General features: G+C 41.6%; 1 protein-coding gene across 1 annotated transcript in view; it reads right to left on the reverse strand.

The window, feature by feature from the left end:
- Window positions 1-23190, reverse strand: part of LOC108414575 (SEC14-like protein 5) — a 35663-nt gene extending 12473 nt beyond the window's left edge. The window contains exons 1-12 of the mRNA XM_017687459.2: window positions 23126-23190; window positions 18784-18933; window positions 16510-16641; window positions 15602-15730; window positions 14114-14309; window positions 13476-13588; window positions 11147-11254; window positions 7282-7452; window positions 6040-6110; window positions 5728-5899; window positions 4491-4625; window positions 3432-3569 (exon numbers count right to left, since the gene is read on the reverse strand). Coding sequence (XP_017542948.1) covers window positions 3432-3569; window positions 4491-4625; window positions 5728-5899; window positions 6040-6110; window positions 7282-7452; window positions 11147-11254; window positions 13476-13588; window positions 14114-14309; window positions 15602-15730; window positions 16510-16641; window positions 18784-18933; window positions 23126-23188 — 1578 coding nt within the window. The 5' untranslated portion in view covers window positions 23189-23190. The remainder of the gene's footprint in view (window positions 1-3431; window positions 3570-4490; window positions 4626-5727; window positions 5900-6039; window positions 6111-7281; window positions 7453-11146; window positions 11255-13475; window positions 13589-14113; window positions 14310-15601; window positions 15731-16509; window positions 16642-18783; window positions 18934-23125) is intronic.
- Window positions 23191-23809: the final 619 nt, after the last annotated feature.

Raw genomic sequence — 23809 nt, forward strand, 5'->3', positions numbered from 1 at the left:
GTGGAGACTGTGAGCCAGGCCTTCTCGTCCAACATCAGTGTCTGACCTCACAAATGCGCTTCTGGAAGAACGGTCAAAAATCCCCGTAAACACTCCTAACACTTGTGAAATGTTTTCCTGTTCTTGTTTAATACAGCAAAACATTTCACTTTCAGAACTACAGCAGCGTCTCCTCAGTTTCCAAACACAGAGTGCTGTTAAAGAAGTGATGAAACTCAGCGGTAAACAGACCCCGTCCCAACTTTTTTGAAACATGTTCATTTGTTGGCATCAAATTGAAAATAGGCAAATATTTTTCAAAAAACAATGAAATTTCTCAGTTTCAATATGTGATTTGTGGTCTTTGTAGTATTTTTCTTTAAAATACGGTTTACATGATTTGCTCATCATTGCATCCTATTTTTATTTACATTCTGCACAGCGTCCCAATTTTTTGGAAATGGGGTTGTATTACCACGTGATACCCATTTAAAAAACCACCTCTGATTGGTTGATTTCACAGTTATCTTACTAGGTAACCATTTTCAAACCCTTTCACCTCATAAGGAACCCATTTATAAACAACTGCCAATTGGTCCACTCTATAGTTATTCCAAAAACACCACTTGTTGGTTTAGTAGATCTCTTGACATTTCTATTAAAAAACATCTTCGACTGGTCAGTTCTATAGTTACCTCATGAGTTACCCATTATAAAATATCCCAGATTGGTCAAATCCACATTTCATGAGGTATGATTTAAAAACCCTCTTTTATTGCTCAGTTCCTGTTACCTCATGAGATGTCCATTTAGATCCCGCTGTGTTGATTCTACAGTAACCTAGTAAATCACCCGCTGAAGAAAACAACCCTGACTGGTCAATTCTAGGGGTGTGAAGCTACAGTATTCATCCCAAATGGCCATGGTGCGCATGTTAAGGTTCAGTGCATGTAGTCAAACAGAGAATATACGGTAGCCCATGAATGAGGAACGTAATGCCGAATCGAATGAATTCCCCTCAGAAACATTAAGCTGTGATCCTATAGCAAGTTACCAAATGCCATACTAAGCTTAACTCAAGCTGACTGGCGTCCAACTGAGTTAGTCACTATGGCGAGTGCAAAGGACCCAAAGCAGCTGCTTCTCTCCCCAAAACAGCTGTGTATGAAAATTTTGGGTTCCCAGTGACCTACGACAGTGGTGAAGGGTGAAATGCTACCTGCTTGTACCTGCTGTCCCTCCCTACCAGCCAGGGTGTTTTCTTCTGTCTGTTCTTTGGGTGGGTTGGGCCGAAGCTTTGAATGTTTAGAAATAACCTAAATGGAACAAAGTGAAACATTTCTCCTAATGCACAAGTTTTATTGCACAAGAATGCTGTTCATAGACTTCACTTCAGTGTTCAACACCATCATTCCTCAGCAGCTGATTGGAAAACTGAGCCTGCTGGGCCTGAACGCCTCCTTCTGTAACTTGATCCTGGATTTCCTATCTGAGAGACCTCAGCTAGTCAGGATAGGAAATACCATCTCCAGGACCACCACACTGAGCACCGGTGTCCCTCAGGGCTGTGTGCTCAGTCCACTGCTGTTCACTCTACTGACTCATGACTGAACTCCAAAGTTCAGCTCAAACCACATCATCAAGTTTGCTGATGACACGACTGTGGTGGGTCTGACCAGCGAGAACAACGAGTCAGCGTACAGAGAGGAGGTGCAGCGGCTAATGGACTGGTGCGGAGTCAACAACCTGTCTCTGAACGTGGACAAAACTAAGGAGATGGTTGTTGACTTCCGAAGAGTGCGAGGTGACCACCCCCCACTGAACATCACTGGCTCTGCTGTGGAAATCATCAGGAGCACCAAGTTCCACATGACAGAGAACCTCACCTGGTCCCTCAACACCAACTCCATAGCCTAGAGAGCCCAGCAGCACCTCTACTTCCTGCAGAGACTGAAGAAGGCTCATCTCCCCACTCCCATCCTCACCATGTTCTACAGGGGGACTGTGGAGAGCATCCTGAGCAGCTGCATCATCACTTGGTTTGGGAATTGCACCGCCTCAGACCACAAGACCCTACAGCGTATAGTGAGGACAGCTGAGAAGGTCATCGGGGTCTCACTCCCCTCCATCATGGACATCTACACCACACGTTGTATCCGGAAAGCCACCAGCATTGTGGACGACCCCGTCCATCCCTCACACGGACTTTACTCACTGCTGCCGTCTGGCAGAAGGTACCGGAGCATCCGTGCCACCACTGCCAGACTCTGCAACAGCTTTATTCCTCAAGCAATCAGGTTCTTAAACTCATAAGGACTGAACCCCCACCCCCCTCACACACACTCCACACACTCCACACACACACACACACAGCTCTTTTGATGCTCTACCTGCACTATCTGGTCATTGCTGCTACTCTGTGTTTTCACTGTTTACTCTGGTTTTTCTACCTCAGTAACTGCTGTGTTTCTGTCTGTCGTCTGACTGCGTGACTCTCAGATCACAGCAGGTTAATATCTCTGCTCCTTATTCCACGACCTCATGTCCAGAATGAGTGCTGTCGGTGCTGCACTGTCCGGTCTGTTTACTGTCCGGTCTGTTTACTGTTATTGTTTACTTATTGTTTCTAGTTTGATTTGTTGTTTGCACACGATGTCTGCACGTTCACACTTTGTACATTGTGTTCCTTGTTGCTCCGTGATGTTCTTGGAGGAACGGAATTTCACTCCACTGTGTACTGGTACAGAGATGGAATGACAATAAAAGCCTCTTGACTGGACTTGACTATTTCATTTGATATTCTTTCATTTTTGTAGGAAATTGTGATCTATTGCCTTTTGTTTTTTTATCAGCCCTGCATAGAAATATGACCAATGCATGAAAGTATGTTCACTGTTTATATTTTACATCTACATTTTTTGTGGGGCTGGGTTTAGAGAACCGTCCCTGTGACCGGAAGGTTGCATGGTTTAATCCCTTGAGCCGACAGTACATGACTGAAGTGGCCCTGAGCAAGACACCCAACCCCCAACTGCTCCCCTGGTGCTGTGGATAGGGCTGCCCACCGCTCCGGGCAAGTGTGCTCACTACCCCCTAGTGTGTGTTCACTAGTGTGTATGTGGTGTTTCACTGCACGAATGGGCTAAAATGAGGAGGTGAATTTCCCTGTTGTGGGTCTAATAAGGGTCACTTAATCTAATCTAATTTTACTGCTTACTACACTACAGACTGCACCAGCTACCTCAGAGGGGCGCTATACTACACAATAGGTGGAACTCACACTACTGTCTGTTCAAAGCCAATGAGAAGAAACCTAGACTCATGCATTTTCCTGCATTTTCCTGTTTTTTCCTGTTTTACTGAACTCGTACTGAATCATGATGTCCACACCACAGTGTGAACAGAACCATGACTTCTGCGTAGTGTCGCACCACTAGTCAGTTTATTGTTACCTCATGAGGTGCTCCTTTGAAGACCTGAGCTGACTGGTAGATGGTATCTGTCCACAGGCGGATGTGGTCAGCGTTCTCCAGCTCCACTTCTGTCTGGTAGTATGACTTTGGGACCTGCCCTCCTTCTGGCACTTCACACTGAGCGGACACATATCAAAAGGTCAAACCTTCCTGGAAAGTATTTCATCTTTTTAAAATTAAAACCCAGATGTTTCAGTTTGAGGTGGTCTCTCAGACCTAGTCCAGCTGTGAGAACATAAGAAAGTCTTATCTGTCTCAGTTTTGTTTTTGCTTTGTTTTTTTACTTTAGTCATGATCTCTACTAAACAGAGGTAGGGCTCGTATACAGGGTGGGCCACCTATCCACTTTGGAAGCTGGCACGTTCCCTGAGTTTTTCCAGCAAGATGGTGCACCACCACATTATGGGTGTCAGGTCCGAGCCTTCCTAAACGAACAGTTTCCTGGAAAGTGGATTGGTCGTCGTGGGCCAGTTGAATGGCCCCCAAGGTCTCCCGATCTGACCCCCTTAGACTTTTATCTTTGGGGTCATCTGAAGGCAGTTGTCTATGCTGTGAAGATACGAGATGCGCAGCACCTGAAACTACGGATACTGGAAGCCTGTGCTGGCATTTCTTCTGCGGTGTTGCTCTCAGTGTGTGAAGAGCGGGAGAAGAGGGTTGCACTGACGATCCAACACAATGGGCAGCACTTTGAACACATTTTATAAGTGGTCAGAAACTTGTAAATAATTAATGAAAGAATAAAGTTACATTAAAACCAAGCACACTAATGTGCCACAAACAGGAAGTTAACCATTCCCATTTTATTTGGGTGTAGCCATATAAATGGCCCAGCCTGTACTTTACCATAAATTAGGTAAAACCATTTGTTCAGTAAAGCTATAGCATGTAATTTTGTTTTGACTTTCACTAGACAATTTATGCACAAGTACTTTAGACATCATCAAGAGTTCCAGAAATGCATTAATTTATGCTCATCCATTAATCGCACTGTAATTGTTCAAATGGGTTGATGTAGGTGAGGAAAGCCAACCATACCAGACAGTCTCCACCCAAAAAGTCTGGGATGATCTCAGATTGGATGTAGTCCACCAGCCCCCCGGAGCCCAGATAGTTAGAGCCGCTGTACACCAGGAACTTCTGACGGGTGTTCTCGTTAATAAAGGGACTCACCTGCAGTGAGAAAGAGGCAAGATAATTTATATCTTCAGTTTTGTGAATTGTTAGCTGTTTTCTTAATGTTTTCTATGTGTATCATTCAAGCAAAATAATGGACAAGAAACTGTATTCAAGGTCTTTCTTTGTAGTCGGTTGGTTTGTTAAATTTTGTAATCACTGGAGAAGTGGGTCCACTAGCTGGATGACAACAGCTCAACTTTGTTTCTCTCTCATTGTGATGTTTCAGCTCAGAAATCCAGTTCAAAGCCTTCCTGAATCCGTAGAGCCGCCCTTTCCATTCCATCTCACAACAAGATCATACGAGACTCACATCTGGAGTTATGAGACTATGAAGAGGGGCTGAGATACATGTCATCTGCCTCTCACCGTGTGGAGCTCCTGGATTTGTGTGTCCGTCTACATTCTGTGTGAAACTGACCGATCTCACCTTCAGGAGATCACTAAGGACTGACCATCATGCCGGAAACCCTTCATTCTTCATTCAGTCCACATCGGAGACTCGTGTGAAACGGCGTTTACAGCTGCTGAAGCTGCTGCAGTGGGTTTGGAAAGTAGTGATGAAGATAACGGAGCGCTTAGATATGAAACATATGAGGATCCTGTTCTATGAAGAACCTTTAGAGGAGAGTTTAAGAAGATTGAGAGATGTCCTCAGAGCACAGAGGGATATGTTTGACCACAACGTACATTAGTAGCCAGCCAGCAAAGTGATGAAGCTGTATCTACAGTCATGTATAACAGATGGAGTAGATTTTAACTTAAAGCCCAGCAAACTGAATGTTATGGTTTTGAAATATAAAGCTTTACATTATTTTATGATTCATAAACAGCTTTGCCAGCCATTCTTATGGATTTGAAACAGGAAATGCGTCAGGTTGCATTGGTTTCTGGGTCGACACTGGTGTTCACCCTGTCCCTTACCGCTCTGAAGGCTCACCTACGACCCTTCACGTCAGCTGATAATCAAAGGGCACTTAAGATGGGGCCCCCAATCAGGCCTTGTCAGAACCAGGACTGGAACTGGGGTGTAGAGTACAGCATGATATCAATCATGATATAATTAATATTAATCGGTCAGTTGTTTGCACAATCCTACCAGTGTCCAGAGCACAGGGAAGACTCTTGGTGCCCGGACGATCAAAAGCCTGCCTAGAGTTTCAGGGTAGTTGGCCTCCACCACCTCAATGATGCGCAGCAGGGCCTTCACGCCTGGCCTCCACAGGTGACGCATGTTCAGCCCCTCCAGGTCCACCAGGCATGTCCAGGAGCTGTGGGGTATGAGCTTCCACTGTTAGCTGGATCCTCATAGCACAAGTGTCAAAACTAAAAACTCTGACTTAAGACACAATAATTGGCTTGGCTGAGTGACTACATTTGGGCTAGGAAGGGCAAATCTAGGTAAACTCACGTGATTGGACGCCCAAATATTTTTGTGTTCTCTTCACACCTTTTCTGACCCTCCTCATTAATGGATAAAACCTACAAACGAAGCACACAGACAATTGTGTTGTTTACAAATAAATACATTGCTACAGTAAAAATGTTCACACTGAGAAACCCGATGTCTTGGTGAATGAAAACTTCTTATATTTAGTAAATATTTCCTTCCTTTCAGTCGTTTCAAGAAAGAAAGAGCAAAAGACGTATTTTATAGGACAATTACACAAAAATCTCAAGAACTCTCAGGAGAAACCTTTCAGGTGCTCAGAAAATCTGCAGACACACCTCCAAAGCTCAGTCTGAGAAGCTGGTTGATGAGTTTCTGAAGTAATCAAACCCATTCAGTGATGTTGAGGTCTGGAATCTGTGGTGGTCAGTTCTAGGAACACCAGCAGCTTCTACATCTTGATCTTCTCAGCAGTGTGCTTGGGGTTGTTATCTTACCGTAGAATTAATTTCTTCTCATTCAGACGTTTTCCAGAGGGGACTGCGAGGTGGATTAAACTTCGTTGGTAATTATCTACAATCATGATGCCTTCAATCAAAAACAAATCACCAACTCCAGATGTTATTCTGCATCTCTTCAGCTGCTGTACATTCTGTTCTTACCATACATCTTCAATTTACACTCATCAGTCCATGAAACTCGTTCCACATCTCGGATGTCTAGTTTCAGTGTTCTACTGCAGATGTGCTCCTTTTCTCAGTGAGGTTCTTCTTGATCAGCTACACGTCCTTTCAGACCCACAGTGCTGAGTGGTCTTCTCACAGTGGAAGAATGGACAGAAACACCTGTGGATGTTTTCAGATCTGAAGCAGCTTGATCTTCTCCTCTCTCTCAGAGATCAAAGCTTTCAGTGCTGTTTATCTGATGGGGGCAGTTCTGGGGTCGACCAGCTCTTCCAGGTGGTTGTTAGGAGCCACATTTTTTCTGGAACTGTAATCAGTTTTTGAGCTCCAGTTTTTTCCATTGATTTTCTCTTTCATTATGCAAGTTATATTGTTTTTGTACAATCTTATATTGTATCTCAAAAACCATATGTATTTAATGTATTTAAATGAATGAAGAGTGTCTGACCTTTACACATTACTGTAACTAATTATGAGATGATTTCACTTTATTTTGAAATAGGTTGGAAAATGTCCTCACAACAGTATCATAAAGAGAAATATTAGATACATTGACTTCATTTAAGAAGTTTCATCTCACGTGTCTGAGCAGAGCCTCCTCTCCCAGAGCTTTGACCAGTCCTTTCGTGTCCATTTGTCCGAGTCTGAGGATGTACAGTGGTCTTCCCTCGCTGTCCTGATGGTGCCAGCCACCAGCGTAGTACTCTTGCAGACAGCTAGGGGGCATCCATGAGTTGAGAATAGTGTCCACCTACAGGAGAAAGAAAACATGCAGTCAGGTTTATTGACAGTGTAAAACTCATGCAGGTGCTAGACAGTACTGCTGCACGTTGTGCGATCTCTTAGTTTGACATTTAAATGGGAATTCTACCAATTTTTCACTTTTTTCCCCATCAGTGTGTGTGGTGTGATCAGAGGTTCAGAGGGTTTGGTGTGAGATGGTTCAGACGTCTTTACAGTGGTGGTGATGGGAACCAGGCGTTGCCATGACTACAATACAGATATAGACACTTTATTTACCATCCAGAACCACCAGAGAACCTACACGAGTCTTCTGAGCTTATATGGAATGTTGATGATGGAAAACAGTGGAAAATCTGGAATAATGAGTTTTCTTTGGGGACTATTTTGCCGCACAGCGCCCTGCATGTCTCCCTCCACCATGAATGGAGTTGAAGTTCTCTAAACTCTCATAAAACAGCGTCTCAGTCATCAGGCAGTGAATTCAGAACCAGCTCATGTAGGAACTTTCTGTGAGGAGCTTTTAGAGGGACGTCTGGTTCCCATCACCACCACTGTGAGGAGCTTTTAGAGGGGGACGTCTGGTTCCTATCACCACCACTGTGAGGAGCTCTGACTCTGTAAGATTATCTAGAACCACACCAAACTGCTCTGAATGACTCTGTTTACATCTAAATGTCTTAAATTTTGCAGAAATTGAAAGTAAATTTGGGGAATTCTGCTTTAAAGCGTCACTCATGAGCCTCTTTTTGAGACAGGCCAGCACAGTGGAGAAGTTTATTCATTTACTTTGTTCATTGACATTAGCGAATTAGCTCACATCCAAAAGCAAATACAAGCAATAAGACAATATCCCCAGGTGTGGCACATGGAGCACCTGTACGATGTATGAATCGGTCCCAAACGCCTGCCTTTTCAAGGACTCGGTCACTGACGTCACCAAAGTACACACTTTGAGGACGACTGCAGGGCTTTGGGCGCCTTTTGGGGAATTTGGCCTTTCTGTCAGCTCATGTGTAAACCTCCAGTGAAACGGGATGTCGTTGATGAGCACTTTGGAGTGGACTTTAAAAGGTGAAACACAAATTGGAGTTTCGGTTACATTTAGTTCAGTTTTTCTTAAAGTATAATTTCTGATGAGATTTTATTTTTTTCTCATTTTTAAGTGAGATTGAGCTAATTAACTACTAACTAACCACAAAGACCTTTTTCATTTTCCCCAGGGTGCAAATGATTAAGGAGCAAACTGTACATTTGAATTGCTGTCATAACAGAATGCCTTATCTCTGAAACATCAGATAAAAACATTACAATGAGGCTTTAATAATTTCTCATGAATAAACTGAATATCACCAGGTGTGTTTTTCAATAGTTTAAGAAAATGTAAATTAAAACATGAATTTAGAAGGTTATGATTATACGGCGAGGATATATGCATATGCAGCGCAGTTCTCCTGCAGACCACCAGGAGGAGCAACCTGCACACAGACACACAGTTCAGTACTGCTGTAGACAGTCAGGGGGAGGTAAAGCGAAGCTCTAACTCTCCAGCATGTTTACTTTAGCATAACGTTCGCGTGACTGAAACAGTAAAAAACGGTCAGATCAGATAAAACTGGACTTACAGTGTACATTATCATACACACACTCAGTGTACTGAGGCAAATAGACTGAACCACCTCGACCTCACTGAAACTCTCTCTCTCTCTCTCTAACTGTCTCTCTCTCTCTCTCTCTCTCTCTCTCTCTCTCTCTCACTCTCTCTCTCTCACTCTCTGTCTCTCTCTAACTGTCTCTCTCTCTCTCTCTCTGCCTCTCTCTCTGTCTCTCTCTGCCTCTCTCTCTGTCTGTCTCTCTCTCTCTGTCTCTCTCTCTCTCTCTCTCTCTCTCTCTCTCTGCCTCTCTCTCTCTGTCTCTCTCTCTCTCTCTCTCTCAATGCCTGCCTCTCTCTCTCTCTCTCTCTCTCTCTCTCTCTGTCTATAGGATTAGTAATGGCATATTGTAGCTGTCTGGGTCATTCTGCCATTACAGCTAGTGCTACAAAGGCTAATGATGTAAAGACCAACTACAGAGGCTAATGTGGCATTTGATTTGGCCCAAGTACATTCCTTTTGACCTTCATGCATATAGTTATAGTTAGTATGTACTATAGTTAGTACACCACTGACTCTAACACCACTGACAATAACACCACTGAAAATAACACTGTTAACTGTACCACCAACAATAACACTTCTGACAATAACACCACTGACTGTAACACTGGTAACTGTACCACTGACAATAACACCACTGACTGTAACACTGGTAACTGTACCACTGACAATAACACCACTGACAATAACACCACTGACTGTAACACTGGTAACTGTACCACTGACAATAACACCACTGACTGTAACACTACTGAAAATAACACTGTTACCTGTACCACCAACAATAACACTTCTGACCATAACACCACTGACTGTAACACTGGCAACTGTACCACTGACAATAACACCACTGACTGTAACACCACTGAAAATAACACCACTGAAAATAACACTGTTAACTGTACCACCAACAATAACACTTCTGACAATAACACCACTGACTGTAACACTGGTAACTGTACCACTGACAATAACACCACTGACTGTAACACTGGTAACTGTACCACTGACAATAACACCACTGACAATAACACCACTGACTGTAACACTGGCAACTGTACCACTGACAATAACACCACTGACTGTAACACCACTGAAAATAACACTGTTAACTGTACCACCAACAATAACACTTCTGACAATAACACCACTGACTGTAACACTGGCAACTGTACCACCAACAATAACACCACTGACTGTAACACCACTGACAATAACACCACTGACTGTAACACTGGCAACTGTACCACTGACAATAACACCACTGACTGTAACACCACTGAAAATAACACTGTTAACTGTACCACCAACAATAACACTTCTGACAATAACACCACTGACTGTAACACTGGCAACTGTACCACCAACAATAACACCACTGACAATAACACCACCGACTTTACCACCATTAAAAATAGCACCAGTAACTGTACCACCACTAATAATACTACTGACTGTACATCACAGTCTTTAACACCCCTGACTGTAGCAAAACTTACAATAGCATTGGTGTACCCCACTGAGAACACCATCACTGCCTGTACACCACTGAAAATAACACCACTGACTGCACACTCCTGACAATAACATCACTGATGTACACCACTAACAACACTACTGACTGTAGACCACTGACAACACCACTGACTGTAACACCACTGATGCTAACAACATTGACTTTTACTTAATTACTTATTGTACACTAATAATAACACTACTTACTGTACATTACTGACAATAACTGACTCTAATACCACTGACTGTAATGCCACTGATGCTAACAACACTGATTTTACACCACTGACAGTAACACCACTGATGGAAACACCACTGACTCTGGCATGACTGTGGCTTGGCTTTCTTCCTGTGCGATAACCAAATGCAAATAAGTAGCATAAATAGTTGTTTCAATTTGTGTAAGATCTTTGTACTATGTATGAATATACATAGTACAAAGTACAAAGTACAGCAGTCAATACAGCTCCAAATAATTACTATGAATCAGTACATAAATGTACGCATGGATGTGTATGTCTCTCTCTCTCTAACCTGAAACTCTTTCCTCCAGCTGAGCGATTGGCACAGCATGTCTCGAGCTTTCTCCAGGTTAAAGTCTCTCGCTCTCAGGAAACGCAGGATGTGCTCGTCCTTCGGGATCTGAAAGAAGAATGAAAAAGGGAAAACTGGAATTGGTAAATATGTAAAATATACCAACATTAACAGTTTAAAAATTAACCCTCAAATGCTAGCGCTACAAAAGCTAAAGCTACAAAAGCTAAAGCTACAAAGACTGACCCTAAAAAGACTAATGCTACAAAGACTGATGCTACAATGACTGACCCTAAAAAGAGTAATGCTACAAAGACTGATGCTACAAAGACTAACACTACAATGACTGATGCTACGAAGACTTATGCTAAAAAGGCTGATGCTACAATGACTGATGCTAAAAAGACTAATGCTACAAAGACTGACACCACAAAGACTAATGCTACAAAGACTGACACTGCAAAGACTAACACTACAAAGACTGACACTGCAAATCCTAATGCTACAAAGATTAACGCTGCAAAGACTAATGCTCAAAGACTGATGCTGCAAAGACTGACGCTGCGAAGACTAACACTAAAAAGACTGATGCTGCAAAGACTAATGCTGCAAAGACTGACGCTGCAAACACTGACGCTGCAAAGACTGACGCTGCAAAGACTGACGCTACAAAGACTAATGCTATAAAGACTAACGCTACAAAGACTAACGCTACAAAGACTGACGCTACAAAGACTAACGCTACAAAGACTGACGTTACAAAGACTAATGCTACAAAGACTGACGTTACAAAGACTAACGCTACAAAGACTGATGCTACAAAGACTAATGTTCATAAGAATAACGCTAAAAAGAGTAACGTTAAGAAAGGAATGAAACAGAGAAAAAGAGAAAGGGGAAATAAAAAAAACATAGAAAGAGGAGTGTAATCAAGGAGAGAAAGAGGGAGGGACGGAAAGGGGAAACGAGAAACAGACCGAAAGAAAGGATGAAAGGAATAGGCTGAAAGAGAAGCAAAGAGGAAAGAGAAAAAGACAGAGAAAGAGGAATGCAACTGAGAGAGATAAAAGGAAAAGGGGGAAAACTGGAAAGGGGAAAGAGCAAGGGAAACTAAAAGAGGTGGAGAGGGAGGTATAAATATCTGGTGTAAATCTCAGTGGGGTTTGCATTCGCAGCGTTCTGCAGCTACACTCGTTCATCACCCTGCAGGAGAAACGGACCGTCGTCACTGTAGTTGGAACAGATAAAAATACGACTCAGCACTGCTTCACTTCACTGACCCTGAAACACCCTGTCAGAGAATATCCGCTCTCGGCTGGTCGGATACGATCCACGGTGATCTGAGGGAAATGAGGAGCTCTGCTATAAAAACTCCAGTGTCTCACCAAATCCAATGACTTTCTTTAAACTCTGCTTTCAGACTTTTAGCTGTTGTTCGATGCTGCAGTCTCGTTCTCCTGTGGCCACGTACGGACGTTTCTTTAGATCTATTTAAAGGCGGAGGATGAGTCTCTAATAATTCTTTAGTAGAGAAACATCAGCCCAGACTCCTCTTCAGCCTTCTCAGCAGCGCAGAATGATGATGAATGTCGAGTTGGACTGACGTTGGACTGACGGATTTCAGTGCCACATATGAAAGCATGGACCCTAACTAAATACCTGAAGGCCAGCCATTCTTTGCCAAAATATTATTCATAAATGATTTTAAATGTACAGTATCCAAAATATGAAAAACACGCTTCTCATAAAAAAGATACAGAACAATGATGTTTACATATTGAATTTGCTGAATTCCCTGAATTTGCTCTGATTCAGAGCTGCTTCGTGATGTGTGTGTCTAAGCTGGCGGCGCTGTTTGTGTGCGGTCACGACTAAACGTCATGCAGTGATTTCATTTGCGGCTTAACTGTAAACGAATTATAGGTTTACATTACCGCTGCCACCATCAAGCGAAAGGAGCAACCGCAAACCAATCTGCAGGCCGGACTTGGCCCTGGGGCCGGACTTTAGACACCCCTGATGTAAGTCAGTGGAACCAGACGTCTTTCCAAGGCATGCTGGGATGTTTCTTTTGGTCCGCTGATCATGGAATTTACACACAGCATATTGCAAGTATTTTCAAATGATGTCAAAAACTGAAAGCTTAAAAAAATTGAGGTACAAGGTTTTTGTTCCAACAGCAGTGATGCACTTATTTACCGAATTTAACAGCATTTGTTGTGGGACACACTTTGAACTTTACTGTGAGTATGTGTGTGTGTGTGTGTGTGTGTGTGTGTGTGAATGTGTGTGTGTAGGTGTGTGTGTGTGTGTGTGTGTGTGTGTTTACCTTTCCTCTGTGTGTCTGCTGCAGCCAGGCTCTAAGCTGAATTAAACAGCTCTCCTGTATTGGAGTCAATTGACCCAGGAACCGCTCTATATAGTCAGCGTCCAGTTTATCTCCTGTACGAACACACACACACACACACACACACACACACACACACACACACACACACACACACACACACACACACACACACACACACACACCACGCCACATTCAAAGCCCCTTAAATCCCCTTTCTTCCCCGTTCTGATGCTCGGTCTGCACTTCAGCAAGTTGTCTTGACCACCTCTACACACCTAAATGCAGTGAGCTGCGGTCGTGTGATCGGCTGATTAGCTATTTGTGTTAACAAGCAACTGAACCTAATAAAGTGGCCGGTGAGTGTAGAAAGTAGTTGTGGTGTTTGGATAGTGCTGTTTCCTGGTGATGTAATCAAAAATCAGAAGGGATTTTAGAGGCGGGGCAATAGTCATTTCCAGGGATGAGAACTTACCCATTATGTGAGATGATATGATGACTCATACATGAAATGACCAGATCTATGCTACCATGGTAATAAAGGTCTTTTTCAATGGTCAAACAGGATTAATGTAAGTGTAAAAAACCCAAACAGACAGGAATACACGACTATGTTTTACCTTCAGCTGGTTCAGTGCTGCCGGCACCGAGGCTGATGTCGCTGCTGCTGGCTGTGTGGAGCTCTGTCGAGGTTGGTGCCGCGATGGTGTAGGGGTCAGAGGACAGAGGTGGTTGTAGAGGAGGTGTCCAGCGGGGGATTTCGGTAACACCCTCAGAGATCAGCTCAGACAGATAATACTCTATTATCTCCTTTCCCTACACACACAGAGAGTAACACTGTCAAACAGCGCTGAGACGTCTTCTCAGAGTCGTTCTCAGATCTGAAGCAGCTTGATGTTCTCTTCTCTCTCAAAGATCAAAGCTTTAGGTGCTGTTTATCTGATGGGGGCAGTTTCAAAACGTTCGAGTCTGCACTTTTCATGTTTTTTCATTCATGTCAATGCTAGAAAAGACAGAAACTTTAAGATGTAAAAATGGAAAGGATTTATTTTTTTCCTACCGCAAAACAAGACTACAGTAACAATAACACTGAAACACGCAGCAGTAACGTTTTCAGTTTGAGAGTACAGATACTATCAAGTCCGAAACAAATCCAAGTTCAAATGCTGTAAGGTTCAAGACAAGTCCCACTACAAATACTATGATACTGAGACGAGTCACAGTACTAACATTTTTGATACTAAGACAAGTCTGAGTAGAAATACTTTCGAGTCCTAGAAGTGTCCAAGTACACACAGTATTGAGACCAAGACCAGTCTGAGTACAAATACTATTGAGACCAAGGTAAGATTGAGTACAAATACTTTGATGAGTCTGAATGCAAATACTTTCAAGACTAAGAAGAGTCTGAGTACAAATAGTGTGTAGACCAAGATGAGTCTCAGTACACATCTTATCGAGTCCAGGATGAGTCCCAATACAAATACTATTGAGACCAAAATGAGTCCCAGTGTGAATACTATCAAGATCAAGATAAGTCTGAGTACAAATACTATTAAGACCAATAAAAGTCTGAGTATGAATACTATCAAGACCAAGATAAGTCTGAGTATGAATACTATTAAGACCAAGAAAAGTCTGAGTATGAATACTATTAAGACCAAGAAAAGTCTTAGTACAAATACTTTCAAGACCAAGACAAGTCTGAGTATGAATACTATCAAGACCAAGACCAGTCTGAGTATGAATACTATCAAGACCAAGACCAGTCTGAGTATGAATACTATCAAGACCAAGACAAGTCTGAGTATGAATACTATCAAGACCAAGACCAGTCTGAGTATGAATACTATCAAGACCAAGAAAAGTCTGAGTATGAATACTATCAAGACCAAGACCAGTCTGAGTATGAATACTATCAAGACCAAGAAAAGTCTGAGTATGAATACTATCAAGACCAAGAAAAGTCTGAGTATGAATACTATCAAGACCAAGACAAGTCTGAGTATGAATACTATTGAGTAACAAATACTATCAAGACTAAGAAGAATAAGAGTACAAATACCATTGAGACCAAGATAAATCAGGGCATAAATACCAAGGTTTACCCGTTTGATGTTGGCCGTGTACTGTTTCATGGCGATTTTCTCCACTGTGCTTTCAAAACCGAAGAATGATTTGATGTCTAAAGAAGCCGACTGTTCAAAACACGTCCAGCTTTCATTGTCAGGGTGGACCTACAACACACAGACAGAGCGCTTTATAAGCACTTTATAGACACAGTCTTTGTGCATCAATCCATGTGAAAACACCGAATCCATCAATACTGACTGACCATCTAAGATATGTGTAATGGTTTTCATAGAAAATATAAATAAAATAACTGAGCCCAACATACAGTGTAAAATATTTTACATTTCTTAAACATTTTACTTGTAAAATAAATTGAGATTTGGAGGATTTATGAAATAGGTGTGGCCTTAAAATAAGTTCCACACAGAAAGTTAAAAACAAGCCTTAGCTTTAAATGTGTGGTTCTGGATGAATGGAATTTGAATGGAATGTGATGTAAACATCATTTTTGTGTCTGACATTATAATGTGAGAATTAATCATTTAATAACAATTGAACAAAAATAACATGTGGTATAGTTTTTCATTTAAATGTATTCTTTAAAACTTATTAAATGGTAGTATGTATTGGACTAGCACAAGTTTTGTATTATTATTATTATTATTTTATTTTTTGACATTTATATATATATATATATATATATATAAAGTATATATACTGTTTTCAGATTATTAGTAAGCCATAAAACCTCTGCGTCCTTGAACTCGGTTGTTAAACACACTTTAAACCAAAGAATAATTCCTCGAAATTTCATGCATGTCAGAAGTTTAAACTTTATTACTTCAAATTTCGCACCTTGCACGTTGTCTACTGAGCTCAGTGATGCTATTTTTAAAGCACTGAGGAAAGCGTGCCTCTCATTATCTCTGGCACTGTGACTCACACTGTAGAGGCAGGTCTCCAGCACTGTGACTCGGTTACTGAAGGTTTCATTGTGAGCTTCGATGAGTAAAGTGCGCTCTCTCCAGTTCAGAGTGTTCTTCTGGATAAAATACACCACCTCCACTCCAGCGATCTACAACAAACACACGTTACGCATGATTGATGTGTTACTGCAGCTGCTCTGCTTCACCTAAACATACTCAGTTTGGCCAAAAAAACCTGCTGAAAAACAGTAAGAACCCATAAAAGTCTCTGCTGGTTCCTGCCAGTTTCCAATAGGAAGCAAAACCATCAGGTTCTAATGGTCTTTCTTCAGCAGGGACTCACTCAGTTTTCACCCTTTCTGTAGACAATGATTAGCTACATAAAGCAAATGTTTACTTTTTCTAATAAAATCTGCAAAAAATGACAAAATCTCACCACGACCCCTAAACAGTTATGCTTTCATCATCCTGGGGGGTCTGGGATCAGAGATTTGCAGAAAGAGGCTCTACATAAGTCAGGAAAATTTTTAATGTATTTGTATTTTCAAACATGATGTTTTTTACAATACTAGTTAAAAATTGTACTTTAACAGTAAATGGTCTTAAACGCTGGAGTTAATGTAGAACTGCTGATTCACCCTTTAACCCTGAAGATCAGCTCAGACTGCTGGTCACTATAGCAACACATACAATAATCTGGCCTAGCTAGTAGTTAATGAAATGACAAAGAGAGAGATTTAAGACGAACATCGATAATTTAAGTGACACTTTTTAATTCCACAACCGGGGAAATTCCACCTCTGCATTTAACCCATCCGTGAAGTGAAACACCACATACACACTAGTGAATACACACACACCAGGGGGCAGTGAGCACACTTGCCCGGAGCAAGGACACCTCAGTCATGGACTGCCAGTGCTGGGGATCGAACCAGTGACCTTCCAGTCACAGGGCCAGTTCCCTAACCTCCAGCCCACGACTGCCCCAATTTGGAGACAAATGGACTTATTATTGTTTATAGTCACTCCAGCTGGTTTCCTGATACATTTAATCTGCAACCAGAGACTAACAAACACTAAAAAGTGGTGAAAGTGAAGTCAGTTTGTCACGACTCCCTTTGGCTTTGAACTCTCTTTGGCCTCAATCTCCCAGAATCCCCTGGGAGATCACATGACATCAGCCTCACTCTTGAGCTTCAATCAGCGCTCCAGTTCCCCAGAGTACTGATTGGTTTCACCTGTTCTTCTCTGATTAGTTTAGCTTAAAGCCCGGGCTTGTAGATTCATTGCAAGGTATTGCTTCTTTCCTCAGAGCTGCTGAGCGTTATTCCCTGATTGTTCGTTCCTGATCTGACCTCTTTTGCCTGTTTTTTGACCTTTTGTTTGATCCCTTTTGGACTGTTCGACTGGTTATGTTTGTGTTTTTGTGTATATTGTCTTTTCTGCATTTGACCATTGCATGTTACCTGACTATGATTGTGGATTCTGTTTGCACCAGTAAAGCCTCTCATTCACTTTTTACCCGCGAACGTCTGCGTCATTCTGCTGCATTTCATAGTTTCACATTCGCCATCTTCTCTTTTGAATTGTCCCGTTCCACCTTAAACGGTGCAGCAGGTATATTCTGCCACCACAGGCACCATTTAAGGTGGAATGGGACAATTCAAACAAGAAGCTGGTGAATGAGAAGCACCTTCAGCCTCGTAAAAAGTCGAATGCAGAAAAGTTTCCTGCTGGAGATGTGAGAAAAGCAGCTTTAGCTGAGCTGAAGCTTAAAGCAGAACAAAGTGAATCTGTGTTTTTGTTTATATTATATTTTTTATATTTTTCAGCACATACTGAGACATATTTACAGCTAAGATGGTAAAATGGACAAATATTGTGGGCTTGATTTTTGTTGAAGAGACAGATTAGCTCTTTAACATTTGGGATCCGGTTTAGTCTTTACATTTAGCCAGTAGGAAATGACTACAGTGATGCAGACTGTATGAGATATCCAGAAGATATACTTCACTGCCACTGAGTGTAAAAGAAGTAAGTAAAGTAACTGATATTTAGTTTTGAAACATAAGTGGAAAAAATACTCTTTAACAAACGATCAACAAACTGAAGCTGTGAGCAAACAGGCAAATGCAAGTTGCTTGGCTGGTTATAGTTTACCAAATTTCCCTTTTCGTTCCAGATGTCTTCAGTCAGCCAGACGTGTCTGGAGTCCAAATTTAGCTTCTTTTAAGTTAGAACCGAAGCTGTGAGGCTACAGATGTTACTCTGACCCTGTTTGACCATCTGACCTTCTTGAGGAGACGGGGAGCATCCACGCTGAGTTTGCAGCTGCGCTGGATGGTGTGGACGGCCCCATCTTCGCTCCAGGTGTCGCTCAGAACCTCGCTGTCCAGAAATACCGGGATGAGGGGGCAAGTGGGGAACCGCCGCTCGTACGCCTGCAGAGTACATACGAAATCAGTGTCTATCTGGACTACTGCTAGAACATTACAGGCTGCAGTGCTCACCTGTATACACCGGCTAATGCATCACCTTCAGTCTATCACATGACAGGACTGTGCATTTTTTAGCTGCATATGGTTCTTGAAAGGTTCTTTAGTAAAAAAAATGGTTCTATATAGAACCATGAACACTCAAAGAACTCTTTGCATGGTAAAAGGGTTCTTTGTATTGTGAAAGGTTTCTTCAGATTGATGGAAAATGTGTTGTATATGGTTCTGTATAGCACCAAAAGGCGAATCTGCAAGCTTGACATCTTAATAAAGCCCACCTGTTTATTTATTAATTTGTTTATTAATAAATCCTACATCCTCTCAGAGAGGGCGAGGCCATTTGTGCTGTCTAGTACTCCCAGCTACGGACGGCTGTAGCATCACAGGGATCAAACTCATGACCTCTTGATGACACGGCCACGCTTAGACGGTTGCGCCACTCTGGAGCTCCCCCACCTGTTTATAACTATAAAGAACAGCAGCCCACAGAAAAACTATAATCAGCTTTTTGAATTCATTTTCTTAATTTCTCACACTGTAAAAGGTCAGGTCATCCATTTCAGTTTGTTAATGTTAATAAAACATGCATTTGCAGAGATTTAAAAAAAAGGGTGGAAAGGAAAAAAGGGGGGATTTAGATGTTGACTGTGATTTGGAGCTTTCCATCTTATTTTCACTGAAAATACTCAAGTTGTTCCCACAGTTTGTTCACTGTTTCTGTGTTTACATTCAAAGATTTTCCCCAATCCAACTGAATATATTCCGATTATAGATTCAGACTGAGGCGTTTATTCTCACTCTATTCAACAATCTAAAGAAAAATCTTCTCTTACATGCTCACTACAACTAATCCAATCCAGAATTACCATGACAGCGAACATCACGTGATGTCCAGTCAGAGTGAGATGAGCAGCAGTGAGCAGTGATTGTTTTTTTAACTGCTTTAAAATGACGTCAGACTCAGGAAAACGTCCTTCACATGTCCTTATTAAAGAAGGCCGAGAGGAGGACGTCGTGCTCTGAGACACATAAGCTGGACGTCCGTCCCACCGCCGTCTTTTAAAGATCAGAGCATGAACTTCGTCTCCTCTGCAGACCAGTTTCTGCTCTGCCGTGTTGAACGGTATAAACTCTCACTGTGACGCGACGCGCATGCAGAACGGACTGAAACTTTCCGATAGGGAATGTAATCGGATACAGACGTTTACACTGATATTATTCTTCTATTTAGCAGATTATTTATCACCCATCTCGTTCAATTGGATAGAAGCTGTATTCCCGATTGGTCTCAATTGGACTAGACTATTCCGTTTGAGGTGTTTACATGGACATATTCTATCCCGATTGAGCTATTAGTCTGATTATTAATGGATTATTAAGCTGCATGTAAATGTGGCTAGTGTTTGGCCTTGAGTCTCTTTTTTATTTTTGAGGGTTTTAGTGTCTCATTTGAAATAAACTCACTCCCCTCAGTGACTATTGGGTTTGGACCACTGTTTGATGTAGACCTGAATACAGGTGTCAAATCAAAACAGAGTCAACTAAAGAAAAACATTTGATAGGTCTGCACTGAACAAGCTTGGAGAGAATGCCCTGAGAAAACTGTCCATCTCTGGCTAACCGTCTGCGCCGCGAGCCAGCGACTGCACAGTGTCAAACTGACGATGTCTGCGATTACTTTATTTATACATCTCTGTTAATATGGTCTAAAATTTGGAAATGTTTGATTCTTCTTTTAGTTTTTGTGACAAAGTGCCAGCAACAGCCCACTATGAACAGGCTTCACGGCCCACTAGTGGTCTGCGGCCCACCAGTTGAGAAACCCTGCTTTAGAAACGTTTCTGACGTGTTAGTTTAGGTCAGGGTTCACTAAGCCTGTTCCTGCAGATCTACATTTCTGGTCATGTAAGGTTTAACTTCTTCAGATTTGATTGTCTATGACAACTTCTAATATTCTCAAATATGTCAGAAATATTTCCAAATATTTTCCCTTTGCATAACAATAACATAAAATAATGAACAATTTATTGATCAACGTAGATTTTTTCATTTGTTTTAGGAGTGAACTTGCTGTAAAATCCAGGATTCAGTGTTGTAAAGCTTCGGGATTCAGTGGGATCGCTCGTTTTGGGAAATGAGACAACATTAACATCCTCTCAGCAGACCGTCACCGCGGCAACCGCCTCTCGTGTCACAGCGGCTACAGTCTACAATTTCGGGGCCAACATTTGCTGTTGTGGGTGTGAATACAAGCCCTTGAAGCGTAACCTGAAACTGAGCTGAGCTATCTAGGACCAGCGATATAATTAGAACAGAGGAAACACTATACAGTCTCACACACACACACACACACACAATGTATAGCATACAGTCGGTCTACAAACCCTACAGGGCCCATATCAGGAAAAACTAACACTGTTTAGTCTGATGTACTTTGTAAACGCTGTTAAAGTTCATACCGTTCACTCGTCACCATACAGTCCATATACAGACAAATCCAACACTTCACCATAAATCCGCCCTCTGAGCCTGGAGCAGCTTAGCCCCGTCCACTCAAGCTCATGTTATAAGAAGTTAAAAGCAGCCAATCAGAACAGAGATGATTTACATATATCAATCTTAGGAGGGTCCACTTATAACATTTATGTAGTTGCATGAACCAAAAAGTCATAATTCAATTCAGTTCTTACAGACGAATATATGTAAATGAGCTCTGTTCTAACTGGCTGACCTGCCAGCTAAACTGCTGTGGGCTGAATGGGTGGAGCTAAACCACTGTAGGCTGAATGGGTGGAGCTTAACTGCTGTAGGCTGAATGGGTGGAGCTAAACTGCTGCAGGCTGAATGGGTGGGGCTAAACTGCTGTGGTCTGAATGGGTGGAGCTAAACTGTTGTAGGCTGAATGGGTGGAGCTAAACAGACTTTTATTGTGATAAAGATAGGTTGGAAAATGGTCATATAGAAATGAATTATGACTATAAAACAACACAAAACAGGAAAAAACCTTAAAAATGTAGAATCTGGACTCTTTCTTTAGATTAGCCAGTGCTGAAGTGACCTCCGCACAGCCTGTCCTGTACACTCAGGCACGCAGAGTGGTCATTATGAATCCACACATTGTAGTGGAGTAATACCACAGCGAGTGGGCGAGCGTAACCGGAGCAGGGCGCTTTACAGACGAGGAACTGGAGACTCCGCTTAATTAAAATCAACACAAGCACAATAAAAGAGGGGAAAAAGACAGAGAGGGAGATGAATGTTCAATATCTGACGTAAAGATGTGTAAATAAGAGCGCGGAAACCTCAGGACCTCCAGAGCTTCAGAGGAGAAATGATTTCTGTGAAGTTTAAAAACACACACCTGTCATTTTTACCTCTGTTTTATACGTCATTTTCAGCATCGACTCGTCCAGCAATGCAGCGATGAACTACCATAAAGCTCGACATCTCAGGATTCGATTCCCACAAACCGTTTCATGATCTGCTATTCACAACAGTAACGATCGTCTCATTTACAACATAAACACCGAATGATCAAACGGCAGCAAGTCAGCACGATTCCTTTAAAATCATGACTGCAGCCCAAAGGATGTGGGAACTTCATAACTTTTGGCCAGATTTTATGTTAAATTCAGTGCTTGTGTTTTAAAGTGTGTCTGTAGAGGATGTGCTCATTTGGACCAGTGGCGCACAAACTTTTACATATGACTGTTCTATAAATATATACTGCATATAGATATGTGTGTGTGTGTGTGTGTGTGTGTGTGTGTGTGTGTGTGTGTGTCGGGGGGGTAAATAGTTCTCATTTCAGGCATTACTGCTCCCCACTCACATATCATACATACTGACTCTCACTCACACAGCAGAGTGCTCTCTCACTCTTTCTCTCTCTCCCCCTCAGTCTGTCTCTCTCTCCCCCTCAGTCTGTCTCTCTCTCTCTGTCTCTCTCTCACTCTCGCTCTGTTTATCTCTCTCTCTCTCTCTCTGACTCTTGCTCTCTCACTCTCTCTGTCTTTCTGTGTCTCTCTCTGAATCATGAATGTTACCAATTTAATTAACTGCCAAATAAGAATAAACATAAACAGGATAAAGATGAAAGAAGACATAAATAAAATAATAGAAATAAGTTCTTACTCACTGCCATCACCATCTCGAAGGGGTATTTATAGACCCTCACCGGAGAGCAGTACTTCTGCACCATTCTCAACTAAACACAACAACAGCATTAACATCGTTAACAACATTAATACCATAATTAACAACATCGTTAACAACATTAATACCATAATTAACAACATCGCTAACAACATTAATACCATAATTAACAACATCGTTAACAACATTAATACCATAATTAACAACATCGCTAACAACATTAATACCATAATTAACAACATCGTTAACAACATTAATACCATAATTAACAACATTAACAACATCGTTAACAACATTAATACCATAATTAACAACATTGTTAATGACATTAATACCATAATTAACATTAACAACATCGTTAATTACATTAATACCATAATTAACAACATTAACAATGTCATTAACAACATTAATACCATAATTAACAACATAGTTAATGACATTAATACCATAATTAACAAGAGTAACAACATCGTTAACAACATTAATACCATAATTAACAACATCGTTAACAACATTAATACCATAATTAACAACAGTAACAACATCGTTAATGACATTAATACCATAATTAACAACATTAACAACATCGTTAACAACATTAATACCATAATTAACAACATTGTTAATGACATTAATACCATAATTAACATTAACAACATCGTTA

Source organism: Pygocentrus nattereri, chromosome 12 (assembly GCF_015220715.1).
Source record: "Pygocentrus nattereri isolate fPygNat1 chromosome 12, fPygNat1.pri, whole genome shotgun sequence".
Taxonomy (NCBI): Eukaryota; Metazoa; Chordata; class Actinopteri; order Characiformes; family Serrasalmidae; genus Pygocentrus; species Pygocentrus nattereri.